Source organism: Corythoichthys intestinalis, chromosome 10 (genome assembly GCF_030265065.1).
Source record: "Corythoichthys intestinalis isolate RoL2023-P3 chromosome 10, ASM3026506v1, whole genome shotgun sequence".
NCBI classification, from domain to species: Eukaryota; Metazoa; Chordata; class Actinopteri; order Syngnathiformes; family Syngnathidae; genus Corythoichthys; species Corythoichthys intestinalis.
Window position 1 is genome coordinate 33,759,523 of NC_080404.1, and position 17,396 is coordinate 33,776,918.

Consider the following 17,396-nt stretch of genomic DNA (forward strand, 5'->3'; position numbering starts at 1 on the left):
TGCACAGTTTATTATTATATACACAAACACACTTATATTGCATCAAAATTAACTTTGTCTTGCAATATCAAAAGAAACTTTTTCCAGCCTAAAAAAAAAAGTGAGTTTGCTTACCTCTGCTCGTCGATGGCGTCACCCACGTGTTCAAATACGTCACTATCTTCACTCGAGGACTCTTCCGAAGAAGACGATGATGACGAATTTGGACCATCCTCTTCCTCAAGTTGATCAAATAGCACAATTGCTTGCGCTAAATTTAGTTTTCCGTTCATTCTCAAAGTCACACAAAGTCGCTGTTCGATCCAAACGGCCGTCGGCTCGCCACCTCGCTGCTTCAGAACACTCCTCCCTCTCGTTCGGTGGAACCTCGCATGGCAGTTATATTTATTTAAAAAAACGCATTTAGTGCGTCCACTGTGACTTCGAAAGGGTTCGTTTGATTTGTGGTTTTTTCATGGAGCTTCCGTTTTGAAAAAGGACAAGAAATGATGGAAATATAGACACAAACAAATGATCCATGCATCGTTTTAATGTTTTTTTGAGAGGACAATAAAACTATAAAACTTAAATGACAATATCTCACGTTTTAATTGGTCGATTGACTTCAAATAATAACGAGAGTAAACCGCAACTTCCGCACTTTAAAACGAGACCAACCAACGGCATGTGGGTGACGTATTTAAAACGTGAGGGCGCTTCAAAGACGACGTGCGCTGAGGACGCGCCGGCGCGTCCTTCGACTCTCAAGGGTTAAATAGAAGACATTCTGAATACTTTATTTGTCATTATTTTTATTTTGCCGAAAAATCATAATTAATCCCAGTTATAAATTAATGTATTCAGGCTAAGAAGCGTCAATACGACCAGGAAGTGGAGGGCCTGGAGAAGAAGCAGAAGCAGACCATCGAGCGCCTGGAGCAGGATCACACCACGCGACTCAGGGATGAAGCCAAACGCATCAAGGGCGATCAGGACAAAGAACTGTCCAAGTTCCAGAACATGCTGAAGAACAAGAAGAAAGAGGTACGTGAGGCCTGCATGGAGCTGTGCATGACTGGTAGTGGTTGCACGTTGTGTTAAAACGCTACACGGTGGTTTTCTGGCAAAGTCTGTTCAAAGCAATCGCTTATTGCTTGTCTTTGTGGAAACTGCTGCATGTGTTGGGTGCATTATTCCTCTGCCTCCAATCTAAAATGCAAGTTCAATCCAGGTTGCGCTGCAGCATCAACAAAGCGCTTTATGAGATGTGTGAGCCATCTTCATAATTGACAGAGCTCACTGGCTTTTGGCTGTTTATTATTATGGTTTGTGCTTTGCATCGCCATAGTGATTTCGCTACATGCTGTGACGTTATTGTGGTTTTCTTCTGTCTGCAGAATATTATCGCTGATTTAAAGTGTAAACTTTGTATTTTTGCAATGTTGAACTGTACTTTGTTTACTAACCATGTGTTTGGAATGAGTGTGTGAGGTGGCTTTAGGAGCTGATTTTAGGACATTTTCCCTTTGGTGGTGTCACGATCATATAATGGGAATAAGGAGGATTGATTGATGTATCAATTCTAGTATTCAATTAGCATTGTGAGCTTCTCTTTGATTTTTTTTAAAAACAAAATGCAAAATACTGAACTCCTGACTAAATTAATCTGGCTGTGAGGTGAAACGTGGTGGTGGGACATTCTCGATATGCTCTGCATGCCTTCTACTGTCGAGGGACAATCTTTTTGAATTTGTTACATTTTGTAGAAATGAATGAGGGCTTTGTGCGGAAATACAATACTTTCTAGGCCAAACAGGAAGTCGGGCAATCACCTAAACACATGCGCAAAGAGCTCATGAAGCGCTTAAAGGAGGACCTAACGCTTCTTAAGGCCACTGAGGTAAAACACTAACTTGTACTGACGTCTTCTTTCCCCAGCCCTTTCCTGCTTTTCCTCTTGACTTATTCCTACAGAACAATGTATAGACTCAACACTCTCTCCTCACTGCTGGAATTGAATGTGACTTGATAGGGCAAAATGGCAGACTGATTGTGCAGTGGAATTTTTATTGCACTGTTTTCTATACCAAGTACTTAAAAGTTGCTTTTAAAGTAGTACCATTTATATGACCAACATGAAAAATACATTAGTTGTAAAAAGGACTAGTGTTCATCAGGGAAAAAAAAGTTTTATTCCTGCTTTCACACCGGAGGCAATAATGCTAGATTTTGATTTTTTTTTTTTTTTTTTTTTTTTTGTGGCATTTGATTTTTTTGTAGTTCACATTACAAAAACATGTGGCACTTACAGTAGGGCAAATAAGTAGTCAACCACTAATTGTGCAAGTTCTCCCACTTGAAAATATTAGAGAGGCCTGTAATTGTCAACATGGGTAAACCTCAACCATGAGAGACAGAATGTGGGGGAAAAAAAACAAAATCACATTGTTTGATTTTTAAAGAATTTATTTGCCTTGAAATGCTTCTTTGAAGCCACTCCTTTGTTGCCCTGGCTGTGTGTTTGGGATCATTGTCATGCTGAAAGACCCAGCCACGTCTCATCTTCAATGCCCTTGCTGATGGAAGGAGATTTTCACTCAAAATCTCTCAATACATAGCCCCATTCATTCTTTCCTTTACACAGATCAGTCGTGCTGGTCCCTTTGCAGAAAAACAGCCCCAAAGCATGATGTTTCCACCCCCATGCTTCACAGTGGGTATGGTGTTCTTCGGATGCAATTCAGTATTCTTTCACCTCCAAACACGAGAACCTGTGTTTCTACCAAAAAGTTCTATTTTTTTTTTTCGTCTCACCATAACACATTCTCCCAGTCCTCTTCTGGATCATCCAAATGCTCTCTAGCGAACCGCAGACTGGCCTGGAAGTGTACTGGCTTCAGCAGGGGGAAACGTCTGGCAGTGCAGGATTTTGAGTCCCTGGCGGCGCATTGTGTTACTGATAGTAGCCTTTGTTACTGTGGTCCCACCTGTCTGTAGGTCATTCACTAGGTCCCCCCGTGTGGTTCTGGGATTTTTGCTCACCATTCTTGTTATTATTTTGACGCCACGGGGTGATATCTTGCATGGAGCCCCAGATCGAGGGGAGATTATCAGTGGTCTTGTATGTCTTCCATTTTCTAATAATTGCTCCCAGAGTTGATTTCTTTACACCGAGTGTTTTACCTATTACAGATTCAGTCTTCCCAGTCTGGTGCAGGTCTACAATTTTGTCTCTGGTGTCCTTCGACAGCTCTTTGGTCTTGGCCATAGTGGAGTTTGGAGTGTGACTGATTTAGGTTGTGGACAGGTGTCGTTTATACCGATAATGAGTTAAAACAGGTGCCATTAATACAGGTAACGAGTAGAGCCTCGTTTTAGACCTCGTTAGAAGAAGTTAGATCTCTTTGACAGCCAGAAATCTTGCTAGTTTGTAGGTGACCAAATACTTATTTTCCACTCTAATTTGGAAATAAATTCTTTAAAAATCAAACAATGTGATTTTCTGTTTTTTTTCCACATTCTGTCTCTCATGGTTGAGGTTTACGCATGTGGACAATTACTGGCCTCTCTAATCTTTTCAAGTAGGAGAACTTGCACAATTGGTGGTTGACTAAATACTTATTTGCCACACTGTATATGAAGGCCATACATCTGCCAAGTGAGCAGAAGTGTGTAGAGACAGAAGGACAAAAAATGAAATGTTGCAGCGCTGTGTTTCCAGAAGTAAATATGACCCTTATATGTGTCTAGTGCAGACGAATATGTGGCAAATTCAGATATTTTGCCTTTTGATTACGTACAGTCCAGATGAGCACAGCATGAGCTTCATACTGCACAGGCTTTGGATTTATCATGATTCAAATGCAACCCAGGCAGCAGCCGATTTGAAAAAATTGGAATTTGTACTGTTCACATAGCATGAAAATGTCAGATACATTATACATTGGGGGGAAGGGATCTGAATTGGCCTACAGTGTGAATGTACTGTGGCTTTATGCGCAGTTTGAACATTAACACTGTGCTTAAATGTTGAAGAACAAAAAAGCCTAAACAGTATGTTTAGTTAGGTTAAATAAATAATATTGTAATTGAATAATATAATATACATAATAATATAATTGTATAAGGTTAAATAAAAATGTACCCAGCTAGCTAAATGTTGAAAAACGGGCATATTTAGATAGAATGCAAATATGTTGTACTAACTAAATACTTAATTACAGCTGAACTGTGCTATACCATGAAAGGCTTCTGCGCCATAGAAATGCTGCATTCTACAGTCAAAATATAATCCAAAAAAACCTTCATTAAGTTGTAGAAGGGTATTAATTTATTTTGAAGTTACATTTTTACTATTCAAATTTGGGGTTTATCGTCATGAGGATAAGCGGGTCAGAAGATGTAATTTGGAGTTTGCACAGTAGATAATCACTGAATAATCAGTAATTAAACGACTGACTCAATTCATTACAAGAACATACAAGCACCATCCAGTAATAATGCTTATTGAGAATCAATAAAGTAGAGCTGAAACAAATACTCGAGCGACTCGAATAACTCGAGGTTAAAAACTGATCTGAGTAATTTTATTCACCTCAAGGAATCATTTAATTTTGCCAGCTCTAAGCATCACGTTTTGCCCGGACTACTTTTAATGCGGGACAACGCGCTGACATCACGTGCGTAGAGGAAGAAGCAATAAAAAAATCTTACTGCAGCCGACAGCCGTTACAAACTGCGCCGACGTTGCTAAAAACTACGCCCGCATGTTGCTACGGTGGTAGCAAGTAGCGTCTGATGCATGTCATAGATATCACATGTACGTACAACTAGATGCGAAATGACCGACTCGGCGGCACTAATAAAACAGCCGCCATCTTAAAGCAGTACACTTCTCAGCGCTCATAAATAAGATTTACGTTACTGTGACTAGCTCCCGTAACGTTACCCCTGCTAGGTTTCTATTCATCATGACCACTGTCGATGCGTGGCTAAGGGCCTAAGTACACCAGATGCATGATCGTTGCAGTTCCGGTCCGGTTCAGTGTTGACTGCGTGCCACGCAGTACGTCAAAAACAGGCAAATCATACCGGCTGCACACGGCTGCGGTCCGCCAACTCCGTCCCCTCGTGAGCTCTCGCGTGATCGCGCGCTATAATGTGCCATTTAAAACGACAAACACACGGAGTCTGTACTCATCAGAGAAGCAGAGAGAGAGCACATTTTTTTCCTTGCATATTGATATTGTAACGTTTTCTAAGAGGAAGTTTGGCCGCGAAAACAACAAACGAGCTTCAACGCCTTTTTCCTCTTTTTCTTTATTAACTTCCCGCCACCTCACCAATGCCAAAACAACAACTATATACACTGACGCTATCTAGTCCACCAATCGGAGCGTTGTGCTGGTGCACCAGCACACCAATGACAGCCCCGCGTTGGTGCATAAATTAACCCACCGATGACAGCCCCGGCGACGCTACAATATTTTAGTTGTGTCTGTCTCTTAATTCCAGATTGACTGCATCATGTTGAGATCAGGGCTCCGTGTGTGGGGGGAAGGGGGGCTATTATGCCCTTGGTTGTGTCGGTGGGTTTATATCTTTGTGCACATTTAAAATTTATGGCACATAACATCTCATAGAGCTGTTATAAACAACTTAAATAATCTGTAATATTTATAAAATGGATAGCGAATTCTATACTACACGAACTAAAAAACAGCGTACTTGGAATTGGTGCCTCAACACTGCAGATTCCTGTGCCCAGCGCAAACTGTTGTTTTTTCTATGAAGAGTCAAGTGAAATGTAGGAAAGAAAGAGAAACGTCTTGAATAGACCACCAGGTCGAAACTTGTGAGTGTCTATTTTTTCTCTTTCGTACTTTTTCCCCTTGACTCTGTATACAAACCGACGTTGTGTGTGCGCCGGGCACGAGAATTTCTGCAGTGGAACCACTTCCAGATATGCTGCTTTTTTTTTTTTTTTTCGCTCAAAGTTGTCAGCACGCCGTTTGTTTGATATCATTGCCAGAAAAACACACATAATAATAATAATGCTGTCCTTATAATAACGATCTGCTGCATCGTATATTACTTTGTGACTTTCCAGTTTCCACCTCCATGATGAAGCGCTCATCATCCATCTTCGCTCGTGTTTAAACCGTGATTAGGCACCTGGGCTTTTGACGTCAGGCCCAGCTCCGCCCATTTTGTCGGATGCGTGTCCGGCAAAAATAGAAAATAGCCTATACCACCCGGCGGGCATGTGGCACGCCAGTGGTGGTTCGCAGTCAATCTGGAGCACTGATGCGGCCGGTATACGTTGAACAATAGGATATAATGGGAACGGATTGGCTCCGGCGCTATGTTTTTACCGGAGTCGGACCGGAACCGCAACGATCATGCATCTGGTGTACTTGGGCCCTAACTCTTACATACAGGCTTTATTTAATCTGTGAAAACAACGCTGTAGAGTGATTAGGGTGTAAAATAAAAACTTAATAATGCTGACTGTCGATTTCAGCTCTGTAGTCATTGCTGGATAAAACACCAAGTAGCACTGGTGCCTGATGTGCTCCAATACAGCACAGCATTTATTGTGAACACTGCAAAAACTCAAAATCCTATCAGGATTTAGTTTAGACCAACTTAAAACTTAACTAGAACTTATAGCTTGACAAGTGGAAATTCAATTGAAACATGTGGGAAAAACACCTAACTATTAAGTGATGTGTGTTATCAAGCGTAATGACATTTTTAGGTAAGAAATATACACTCACCGGCCAATTTATTAGGTACACCTGTCTAACTGCTCGTTAACACTTAATTTCTAATCAGCCAATCACATGGCGGCAGCTCAGTGCATTTAGGCATGTAGACATGGTTTAAGACAATCTCCTGCAGTTCAAACCGAGCATCAGTATGGGGAAGAAAGGTGATTTGAGTGACTTTGAACGGGCATGGTTGTTGGTGCCAGAAGGGCTGGTCTGAGTATTTCAGAAACTGCTGATCTACTGGAATTTTCACGCACAACCATCTCTAGGGTTTACAGAGAATGGTCCGAAAAAGAAAAAATATCCAGTGAGCGGCAGTTCTGTGGGCGGAAATGCCTTGTTGATACCAGAGGTCAGAGGAGAATGGCCGGACTGGTTCGAGCTGATAGAAAGGCAACAGTGACTCAAATAACCACCCGTTACAACCATGTAGGCAGAAAAGCATCTCTGAACGCACAGTACGTCGAACTTTGAGGCAGATGGGCTACAGCAGCAGAAGACCACGCCGGGTGCCACTTCTTTCAGCTAAGAACAGGAAACTGAGGCTACAATTTGCACAAGCTCATCAAAATTGGACAATAGAAGACTGGAAAAATGTTGCCTGGTCTGATGAGTCTCGATTTCTGCTGTGACATTCAGATGGTAGGGTCAGAATTTGGTGTCAACAACATGAAAGCATGGATCTATCCTGCCTTGTATCAACGGTTCAGGCTGGTGGTGGTGGTGGTGTAATGGTGTGTGGAATATTTTCTTGGCACTCTTTGGGCCCATTGGTACCAATTGAGCATCGTTGGAACGCCACAGCCTATTATTGTTGCTGACCATGTCCATCCCATTATGACCACACTGTACCCAACTTCTGATGGCTACTTTCAGCAGGATAATGCGCCATGTCATAAAGCTGGAATCATCTCAGACTGGTTTCTTGAACATGACAATGACTTCACTGTACTCAAATGGCCTCCACAGTCACCAGATCTCAATCCAATAGAGCATCTTTGGGATGTGGTGGAACGGGAGATTCGCATCATGGATGTGCAGCCGACAAATCTGCGCCAACTGTGTGATGCCATCATGTCAATATGGACCAAACTCTCTGAGGAATGCTTCCAGCACCTTGTTGAATCTATGCCACGAAGAATTGAGGCAGTTCTGAAGGCAAAAGGGGGTCTAACCCGTTACTAGCATGGTGTACCTAATAAAGTGGCCGGCGAGTGTATGTATTTTTTATCAAATCTAGAAGTTTTTTTTTAAGTGAAAGCAGTGAATTAGTCCTTTGTTTTTTTAGTCACATTTGAGATGCAATTAGGTTGTTGGCTGTTTTCAACAATGTACATCGAAAATAAAGACATTGATTGACTGAAAATGGTTCAATATTAGATGAAATGTCTTGTTTTCTCATCTATATCTATAATTGCTCTTTACCTAAAAAAAATGTTTTATCCGATTACTCGATTAATAGATACAATTTTCAGTCGATTACTCGATTACTAAAATATTCGATAGCTGCAGCCCTACAATAAAGTGACCAATTGCAGACAGTCGTGTAAAGTCTGGTTTTACTTGTGGTATTTTGAGCATGCTATCCACAAACTATGAATAAATAATCTTAAGCATGGGCCCTGTTAACAAAACTCTTATTTGCAAGCTGAATTTGAGGCGTGTGCACTACTGTAAAAGCATGAGCCAAGCAGAGCATTAATAAATAATATGGACTAACATTTACTTGCAACTGCGCCGCAAATTTAGTTTTATCCCCAAAGTGGGACGGAAGTCTGTGGATGTGTGTGTCTGTGCGGTTGTGTGTGTTTGTGAGCTGGTCAGCCTTCTGACGAGGGCGAGTGTGCGTTGTGTGCTCTCCTCCGCAGGCGGTCGCCCAGGTTATGATACAGTCTTTTCAGTTGTCCTCATGCGCACTCTTCAATGCTCAGATGCAGGATGTAAGTCCCACCCCCGCCCCCGCTCCCTCCTCTCTCTTTCCAGCCCATACTTAAATGTGTGTCAAGTGATAGCGCAGCTTTTATCCAAGTCCACTAACGTGTAAGCATGGGCTCTGGTGTGTTTGGAGTGATGTCATCGCTGTGTTTTGTGCAGTGGTTTCTGCCTCTCCTCCACCAGTGTGTTTGTTTACCTGACAGTTAAAGAGGAAGTCATTAGCTGCCATTGGCTGTGATCGGCATCCAAAAAATTCTGACTTCCAGTCATAATGAATTGGACGTCTATCGGCATCAGTGGCGGTAAATGAGTTGAAATGACAGCCAGTGAGTTTTGCCAGCATGATAAATCAAGGAAAGTGTGCTAAAGTTAAATATATATTTAAATGTGTCATTAGATCTTCACTGTAAATTTGTTTCAACATAGAAAATCATGTATTAAATATTGTAATTTACATATTAATTGTCATGTAATCAGTCAATATCGTGGTGACATCATGTTGGCCTTTTTCTCGTCGTCCTCACCCTCCAGTCTAGATTTGAACCCACGCTATTATTTTAGCAGTCAAAAGTAGTAAAGACTGAGCTACTGCACACCAGTTAATTAGTGTTGTGCATGTAGAAAACAGACTCCCTGAGAGCTGTGAACGATGCCTAAATTTACATTTAACTCATTGGCTGCCATTGACGGCGATAGATGTCTTATCCAATTCCACTGGAGGCTGGCAATGCCCCTCAGTCAAATTGGATTGAAGGTATATCACCGTCAATGGTAGTGAATAAGTTAACAAATATGCCTAAAAAGCATTGGAAAATACATTTATTTATATATATATGTATATATATGTCTCGTATATAGATAGATATACAGATCTATACATATAAATATATATTTTTGAGAGAAAATTAATTTTCAATCAATTTTAAAAAATTCCAACTCAAAATTGGAAAATCTGAAAGTTAAAAAATAAATAAATAAAACAAAAGGAAATTTAAAATGTAAAAATAAAAAACTAAAGATTTTTTTTAAATATGAAAAAATAATGAAATGGAGGAAATTATTAATAGATTCCTACTTGTTTATTTTCTTAAATTATTTATTATTTTGATCATTTATTTGATTTTTTTCCCCTTTGTAAATATATATTTTAATCGGTTTTCTCTATTTACTTTTATTATAATGTTATGATTTTTTTTCTGTAGCTGTATTTTCAAATACAATTTTTATATCTAGTATCTTTTTAAGAATATTATTTTATGTACTTCATTGCTTTATGCATGTAAATATAAATTCAGGCATCAAGGGCTTAAAAAGTGCGGGAGGTGACAAAATGTGAAATCAATCCTGAGATAAATAAATAATGAAATTAATTACAAAACTGTATATAAAGAAAAATGGAATTTTAAATTCATTTTGGTGCATTTAATATATATGTAGTGACTTCATTTGGCACTCCTGGTTCTTCATATAAATCGTTACAATCCTCGTTACAATGTGTAATAATGTGCGTGCAAACAAGGGATATGTCATTGTAGATGTTGTCTTACATGAACTGAACTTTCTTCTTTCCTCCATTGTGCCCATGCGTGCTCTCTTGCGTGTCTTCTCTGCCGGTCCTGCTCGGTGATGTCACATCAGTGTAGATATAATACGATGACATCATTAATTTTACAGCAGATCTGTCTTTCTTTCAAGTCTCACCGGTCTCTTTTGCTATCTTCATGTCGGCTGACTCTGGGGTTTTTCCTCACTCACTGTCGTCTCTGTTATTCTGTTGCCTCCTCAGGAGCAGGAGTTTCTCCAGAAGCAGCAGCAGGAGCTGGATGGGGAGCTCAAGAAAATCATCCAGCAACATAAAGTGGAGATCGCCACCATTGAAAGGGAGTGCCTTAACCACAAGCAACAGCTGATGAGAGGTATCGTTAACTTAGAAGTCAGTGGAAAATTAAGAGAATTTTTCATCTGTACTAAAATTGTGTGCGTGTGCAGCTCGAGAAGCGGCCATGTGGGAGCTGGAAGAGCGCCACCTGCAGGAGAAACACCAGCAGCTCAAGCAGCAGCTCAAGGACCAGTACTTCCTGCAAAGGCACCAGCTGCTTAAGAGGCACGACAAAGTGAGCAAGCGCCTTTCCTGCGTACGCCATTGACTTTAAAACGCGCCTTTACATCTTCCTTTTATATGCTGCGCAGGAGATGGAGCAGATGCAGCGTTACAACCAGCGTCTGGTGGAGGAGATGAAAAACAAGCAGAACCAAGAGCGAGTCCGCTTGCCCAAGATCCAACGCAGTGATGGGAAGACCCGCATGGCCATGTTCAAGAAGAGCCTTCGCATCGCCCCGTCGGCCATCATCACGCCCGAGCAGGAGCGAGACCGCGTCAAGCAGGTTCGGAGACTTCCCCCTGCAGTAACGCGTGCTTATCAAAAGCCAAGGTGTCATCTTAGTTGTTTGTCAATTCAGTTTGCCTTTCAAGAAGAAAAGCGGCAGAAAAACGAGCGTCTCCACCAGCACCAGAAACACGAAAACCAGATGAGAGACCTTCAGCTGCAGTGCGACTCCAATATTAGAGAGCTGCAGCAGCTACAGGTAAGTGACTGATTTGATGGCCGACATTGACCGCGATAGACGTCCGATCTATTATGACTGGGAGCGAATGACTGCTGGTCAAAATGGATCGGACGTATTTCGCCGCCAGTGGCACTGAAACATGATCATTCACTCCTCTGCTGATCCCGTTTCAGAATGAGAAATGTCACCTACTGATTGAGCACGAGACCCAAAAACTAAAGGAGTTGGATGAGGAGCACATTCAGGAGATCAAAGAGTGGCGAGAGAAGCTTAGACCCAGAAAGAAGGTTGGTTGCCTTCCGCCAGTGCTCTACTTGAATGGGTTCAATGAACAAACATACTGTAAACCATTAAAAAAAAGGGCCGGGGGTTAGTTTTTCTACTACTGTCCGCCGCAGTTGACACCAACAACAGGACTCTAAAAGAGAAAGTAATATCTCTACCGCACTCTCTATCTCACTGTCACGTCAGCCACATGGTGTGTTCAGGTACAGCACGAAAAACACATCCGCCTCATTAGAACCCGATTCGTTACATTATTACAGGAATTATTATTATATTATTCAGATTTTTATCTATAATTTATTTGTTTTGCATGTGTACAGTGGTATGAAAAAGGATCTGAGCCTTTTGGAATTTCTCACTTTTCTGCATAAAATCACCATTAAATGTGATCTTTGTCAAAATCACACAGATGTAAAAACTGCTTTAACTAAAACCACCCAAACATTTATAGGTTTTCATAATTTAATGAGGATAGCATGCAAACAATGACGGAAGGGGGAAAAATAAGTAAGTGAACCCTCTGCCTAAGGAGACTTAAAGAGCAATTCAAACTAATTTTTACCAAACATTTTAAGTCAGGTGTGTGCCCAATCTGGTTTAAAGTTTCCCTGCTCTATAAAACACACACCTGGTAAGAATTGTCTTATGACAAGCCTTGTCTGATGTGCATCATAGCTGGGTCAAAAGAGCTGTCTGAAGACCTGCGATTGCTGATTTGTATAAAACTGGGAAAGGATCCAAAACCATCTCTAAAAGTCATCAGTGTTGGGCACGTTACTTTAAAAAAGTAATTAGTTAAATTACTCACTACTTCTTCCAAAAAGTAAGTGAGTTAGTAACTGAATTACTCTATAGTAAAAGTAACTAGTTACCAGGGAAAGTAACTATTTCCGTTACTTTAAAAAGAACTTGTTGTATGTCAAAGAATTTGAAATTTTCTGAGCAGTATTCGAGTCAGTGGAATAGAGAAGAACAGAGAGGTAGTTAACTTATTAGGTGCTTCAGCAGATTTGAATTGCTTACCACAGATGTCGACAAAAGCTTTGCCCCGGGACATAAATTACACATTACGTGCAGGTTCTTTCCTTTAATTTCGACAAACTTGAAATAGTGTCTATATCTCCACCTCTTAAAGGACCATTTTTCTTCTGAATGATCTGCCATCCCGACCCTGTGCATCTGTTTTGCGTGTGTGTTTGCCGCACGCGCTCTTCCGGTTTGCTTGTGAAATCACCGGCTCTGATTGGCTTACCACGACACATGACTCTAACCCTCAGCCAATCACAATCACTTCCATCGCACCTCTCGAGGGGCTGCATTCAGGTAGGCTCGTTTCCCGACAATTCACGTCACCTTCAAAGCGTTTGCCGTCCTCAAGATGGAAGCAGAATTATTGATGGCTGACAGTGGGGTATGGGAACGAGGCTAGCATCAGGTGTAGCAAACACAGAAATTTTACCAAACTTTGGAAAGCATTGTCTAATTGAATGAGCAGGGACAAACAGCCTGGTGTCAGAAGTACGTGCGCTATTCTCGAACCTGAACGCACCCCAAGTCTTGGATGACAAATCAACAGAGCAGAGACTCGACTCGACACGGCTGGTAGTTTCTTCAATTTATTCAGAGTAAGTAATGCACTGCTTTTGACCGTCAGTAACGGTAACGACGTTGTTATGGCGGAAAAAGTAATTAGTTAGATTACCCCGTTACTGAAAAAATAACGACGTTACATAACGGCGTTGTATATAACGGCGTTACTCCCAACACTGAAAGTCATCAATGATGTTCATCAATCTAAAGTCAGAGAAGTTGTCTACAAATGGAGAGAGTTTGGCACTGTTGCTTCTTTCCCAAGGAGTGGCCGTCCACCAAAGATGACGCCAAGAGTTCAGCTCAGAATACTCAGAGAGGTTAAAAAGAACCCTTGCGTGTCTGCTAAAGACTTACAGAAATCACTGGCACAGTCCAATATTTGTAAAACTATGGCCAAGAATAGTGTTCATGGGAGGAGTCTACGAAGGAAGCCACTACTGTCTAAAAAAAACCAAAACATTGTTGCTCGTTTAATGTTCGCAAAAAGGCACTTGGACACTCCACAGAAGTTTTGGCAAAATACTTTGTGGACTGATGAAACCAGTTGAATTGTTTGGGAAAAACACACAACGTCATATGCGGAGGAAAAATGGAACAGCTCACCAACATCACCTCATCCCCACCGTGAAGCTTGGTGCAGGGAGCATCATGATTTGGGGCTGTTTTTCTGCTTCGGGGCCTGGACAACTTGCAATCATTAATGGAAGAATGAATTCAAAAGTTTATCAGGATGTTTTGCCGGAAAACCTGAGGCCGTCTGTCCGACAGTTGAAACTAAAAAGAGGATGACTACTGCAATAAGACAATGAATGAATGAATGAAATATTTATTGTCATCATCATCGGTAATGACAATGATCCAAAACATAGAAGTAAAATCATCTTCAGAATGTTCTGGAGTGGTGAAGTCAAAATCCAGACTTGCACCCCATTGAGATGCCGTGGCATGACCTAAAGACAGTGATTCATGCCAGACATCCCAGGAATCTGACTGAACTACAGCAGTTTTGTAGAGAAGAATGGGCCAAGATTAGTCCTGATTGATTTGCCAGACTGATCTGCAGCTACAGGAAACGTCGGTTTGAAGTTATTGTTGCAAAAGAAGGGGCCATAAAATATTAAATGTGATGATTCACTTAGTTATTTTTCCCCATCTGTGATTGTTTGCACACTATCCTCATTAAAATATGAAAACCTATAAATGTTTAGGTGGTTTTAGTTAAAGCAGACACTGTTTTTTCATCTGTGTGATTTTGACAAAGAACAGATCACATTTGATCGTGATTTTATACAGAAATGTGAGAAATTTCCAAAAGTTCAGATACTTTTTCATACCATTGTAATTGCCATTTGTAATGTACCAGCAGTATTTATTAAGGATTTAGTGTAGGTTTTTGGGCTGTGGAACGAATTAATGGAATTATAATGTATTCTTGTGGGAAAATCCTCCTCGACATAGGACCATTTCAACTTACAAACAAGGTCCTGGAACGAATTAACTTCATATGTAGAGGTACACTGTACTTGTATGCTCTACGTTCTTGTTGTAATAAAACGCTTGTCTTATGGCGCCCCCCGCAGGCACTGGAGGAAGAGTTCACGCGTAAGCTCCAAGAGCAAGAGGTGTTCTTCAAGATGACCGGGGAGTCGGAATGCCTTAACCCCACCGCTCAGAGCCGTGTGTCCAAGTTTTACCCCATCCCGCACGTTCAGGGCTCTGGATCATAACGGCGAAGAAATTGCCCTTAGTTGGGAGAGGGTTTTTTTTTTTCTTTGTTTTCTATACGAGTGCCTCCTAATTACTTATCAGTTGCATTTTTATGTTAATTTCAGTCCGCACGCCCTCCTACCAATGAATGTCACTCGCTATCACTGAATAGTGGTTTAATCAAGTGGATGCACTCTCCCTCTATTCTTTTGAATGTGGTGCTGACTACTTCCTTGAGTGAATGCTGTCAAATACTAAGGAATGTAAAATGTTGCTGTTAATTTTGCACTGTTTTTTCCTGCCACAATAGCTGAAAGAATATGCAGTATTTGAAACATTGGGATTTTTTTTTTTTTTTTTTTAATCTGCTTTTATTGTATGACCGATCTGGTGTATAAAAAAAAAAGCGTTCTGCTTAACACTGATGCTGTAATTCAGAAAAAATCCATAACCTGATATTTAATAATCATTTGCTCAGCTTTATTTTTTTATATCCATAAATGTATTAGCGCCTGAATTTGATTATTTATGCTCAAGTTCTGATTTTGCTTCGTTAACAATGCTGGATTTTTATTTGGGTTTTCCACCAAACAGATATTGATATATTTTTTAAGGAAACTTGCTGCGTTGTAACTCATTGGCTGCTACTGATCGCGATTGATGTCATTTCCAGCCCCCCCAGTCAAAATGGATTTGTACATTTGTTGCCACCAATTGCACCCAATTAGTTAACTGTCACGTCTCCACCTAAATGAAAAAAATATATATATATGCAGTTCTATTGTCAGATCAAATGTATTGGAAATGTCTTTGGACATATTTGTAGTTGTAAATAAAAAAAAATATTCATGTGTTTTCCATGAGTTGTGTTGGGTTTTTTATGTTTAAAAAAAAAAGTCCTGCAGCAATTCATAATTTAATATTTTCCACAAAATGTGACGGTATAAAGTCGATACATCAAAGTCAGTGTTTTTCTATACAAAAATATACAATCTAATTAAGCTTCATCTGCAGCACTGAAGCGGATTATTGCTTTACTTGCATGTTAATCTGCATATGATTCAAGTACAGTTCGAATCTGACATGAATACAGCAAAAAAAGTTGGCTGGGTGAATGCTAATGCTACAATGCAAATGTAAATACATTTTATAATTAGCCTGTTTGAAATCATTTAAAGGGATCCTGGAGGCTTCTGTAGCAAGTGGCTAATGACACTATAATGGAAATTTCATAAAAACAGCAACACATTGACTTCAATACAGTAGAATACTTCAAAAATTAAAAAAAAAAATACTTCAGTCACTCGAGCTTAATTCTACTATAGTAATATTTTCATCCTCCAAAAAAGCAAATATTAAACATCTACACGTGAGCGATGGAAAATGTGTCCAAACAACTAAACACCGGCCAGCAGCAGAGCTAAAGCTTTCTTTTTTTCCTTCTCCTTGCATCACTACAGTTGAGAAAACAGAAGAAAGTAGTAAGCCCGCTTCAGCCGCCATCTGCAGGACTTTCGAGCTGTTCCCTCTTGATTACTTTTCTTCCTGCAACAACAAAACATGAAAAACATGATTTGTTTGAACAGCAAACTGTTTTAAATTGTGAAAACAAAAACAAAATGTGAAACAGCTCCTTTAAAAGTAGGCGGATATTTTTTAGTACCTGTGTCTCTCTTTTGTACGCGATGTGGAATTTGGATGGTGTACGACCCTGGAATCCCTGGTAACCCTGGACGTCCTGGATCACCTGAAAACAAAGTTTGAAAACTTCAATGGTGAGTTATCAAACGTCGCTGTCATGCTCAGCCCACAAAAAAAAAAAAAAAAACTTAGTTCAATTTTGTATCACCTGTATCTCGTAAACGTTAAAATTCAGAAGTAATTGCGCAAAACTTGAAGTCCATTTTAATGACCCCTGGAAATTACCATAATTGTCCGCTTGAATGGGAAGTTTAGAATTTGTGACATCTGGCATAACCTTCGATTTAGCGAGGGTTTAGTTAGTCGGTGAAGTTGATTCCAACAAATTCCGTGTAGTTAGTTATTTGTTAGTGTCGGGACTCCAGAGTGGCTAAACTAGCGCGGGTCAATTATGCCGACTTAGCATGCCAATAAAAAACATGCACGCATGAAAATCATTGATGACCCATGCAATCAATAGTGTTGGCTATGTTTTCAGGATAAGGTTATTAAAATTTACCATTGCATGTCAATATTTGCAGTATGAACAGCGATGAATTTATTTGACTATGTTGGATCTGTTCGTAGATCTGTATCGTTTTTTATTGACATGCTAAGTTGCTCCCGTTGACTCGCGCTAGCTTAGCCACTCCGGAGCCCTGAAACTATCAAATAACTTACAAACTGCACGGAATATATTGAAATCAACTCCACCAACTTATTAAACCTCTGTTAACTCGAAGATTAAGCCTAATGTCAAAAATTCTGAACTTCTGCTTTAAAACCAACATGGTGCTCTTCCCAAGTGGGTTCTTGAAGCTTGTGTGTCTACTAATGCCATCCAAATTTCATGTAACTTAGTGTAACTGATTTGCA

At 40.3% G+C, this 17,396-nt stretch overlaps 2 protein-coding genes across 6 annotated transcripts in view; one reads left to right on the forward strand and one right to left on the reverse strand.

Moving 5' to 3' along the window:
- slka (STE20-like kinase a) overlaps positions 1 to 15,687 on the forward strand; it is a 39,616-nt gene extending 23,929 nt beyond the window's left edge. Inside the window, exons 12-19 of one of the 2 annotated variants that reach the window (XM_057847756.1) lie at positions 844 to 1,023; positions 8,621 to 8,692; positions 10,474 to 10,603; positions 10,677 to 10,801; positions 10,878 to 11,072; positions 11,148 to 11,273; positions 11,429 to 11,542; positions 14,714 to 15,687. In XM_057847756.1, the coding sequence (XP_057703739.1) occupies positions 844 to 1,023; positions 8,621 to 8,692; positions 10,474 to 10,603; positions 10,677 to 10,801; positions 10,878 to 11,072; positions 11,148 to 11,273; positions 11,429 to 11,542; positions 14,714 to 14,860 (1,089 nt within the window). In that variant the 3' untranslated portion in view covers positions 14,861 to 15,687. The remainder of the gene's footprint in view (positions 1 to 843; positions 1,024 to 8,620; positions 8,693 to 10,473; positions 10,604 to 10,676; positions 10,802 to 10,877; positions 11,073 to 11,147; positions 11,274 to 11,428; positions 11,543 to 14,713) is intronic. The other variant, XM_057847758.1, reaches the window with a different exon arrangement.
- Positions 15,688 to 15,744: 57 nt separating this feature from the next.
- LOC130922761 (collagen alpha-1(XVII) chain-like) overlaps positions 15,745 to 17,396 on the reverse strand; it is a 52,754-nt gene continuing 51,102 nt past the window's right edge. For all 4 annotated transcript variants that reach the window (XM_057847753.1, XM_057847755.1, XM_057847754.1 and 1 more), the window contains 2 exons: positions 16,504 to 16,587; positions 15,745 to 16,385 (listed from right to left, as the gene is read on the reverse strand). In XM_057847753.1, coding sequence (XP_057703736.1) covers positions 16,333 to 16,385; positions 16,504 to 16,587 — 137 coding nt within the window. In that variant the 3' untranslated portion in view covers positions 15,745 to 16,332. The remainder of the gene's footprint in view (positions 16,386 to 16,503; positions 16,588 to 17,396) is intronic.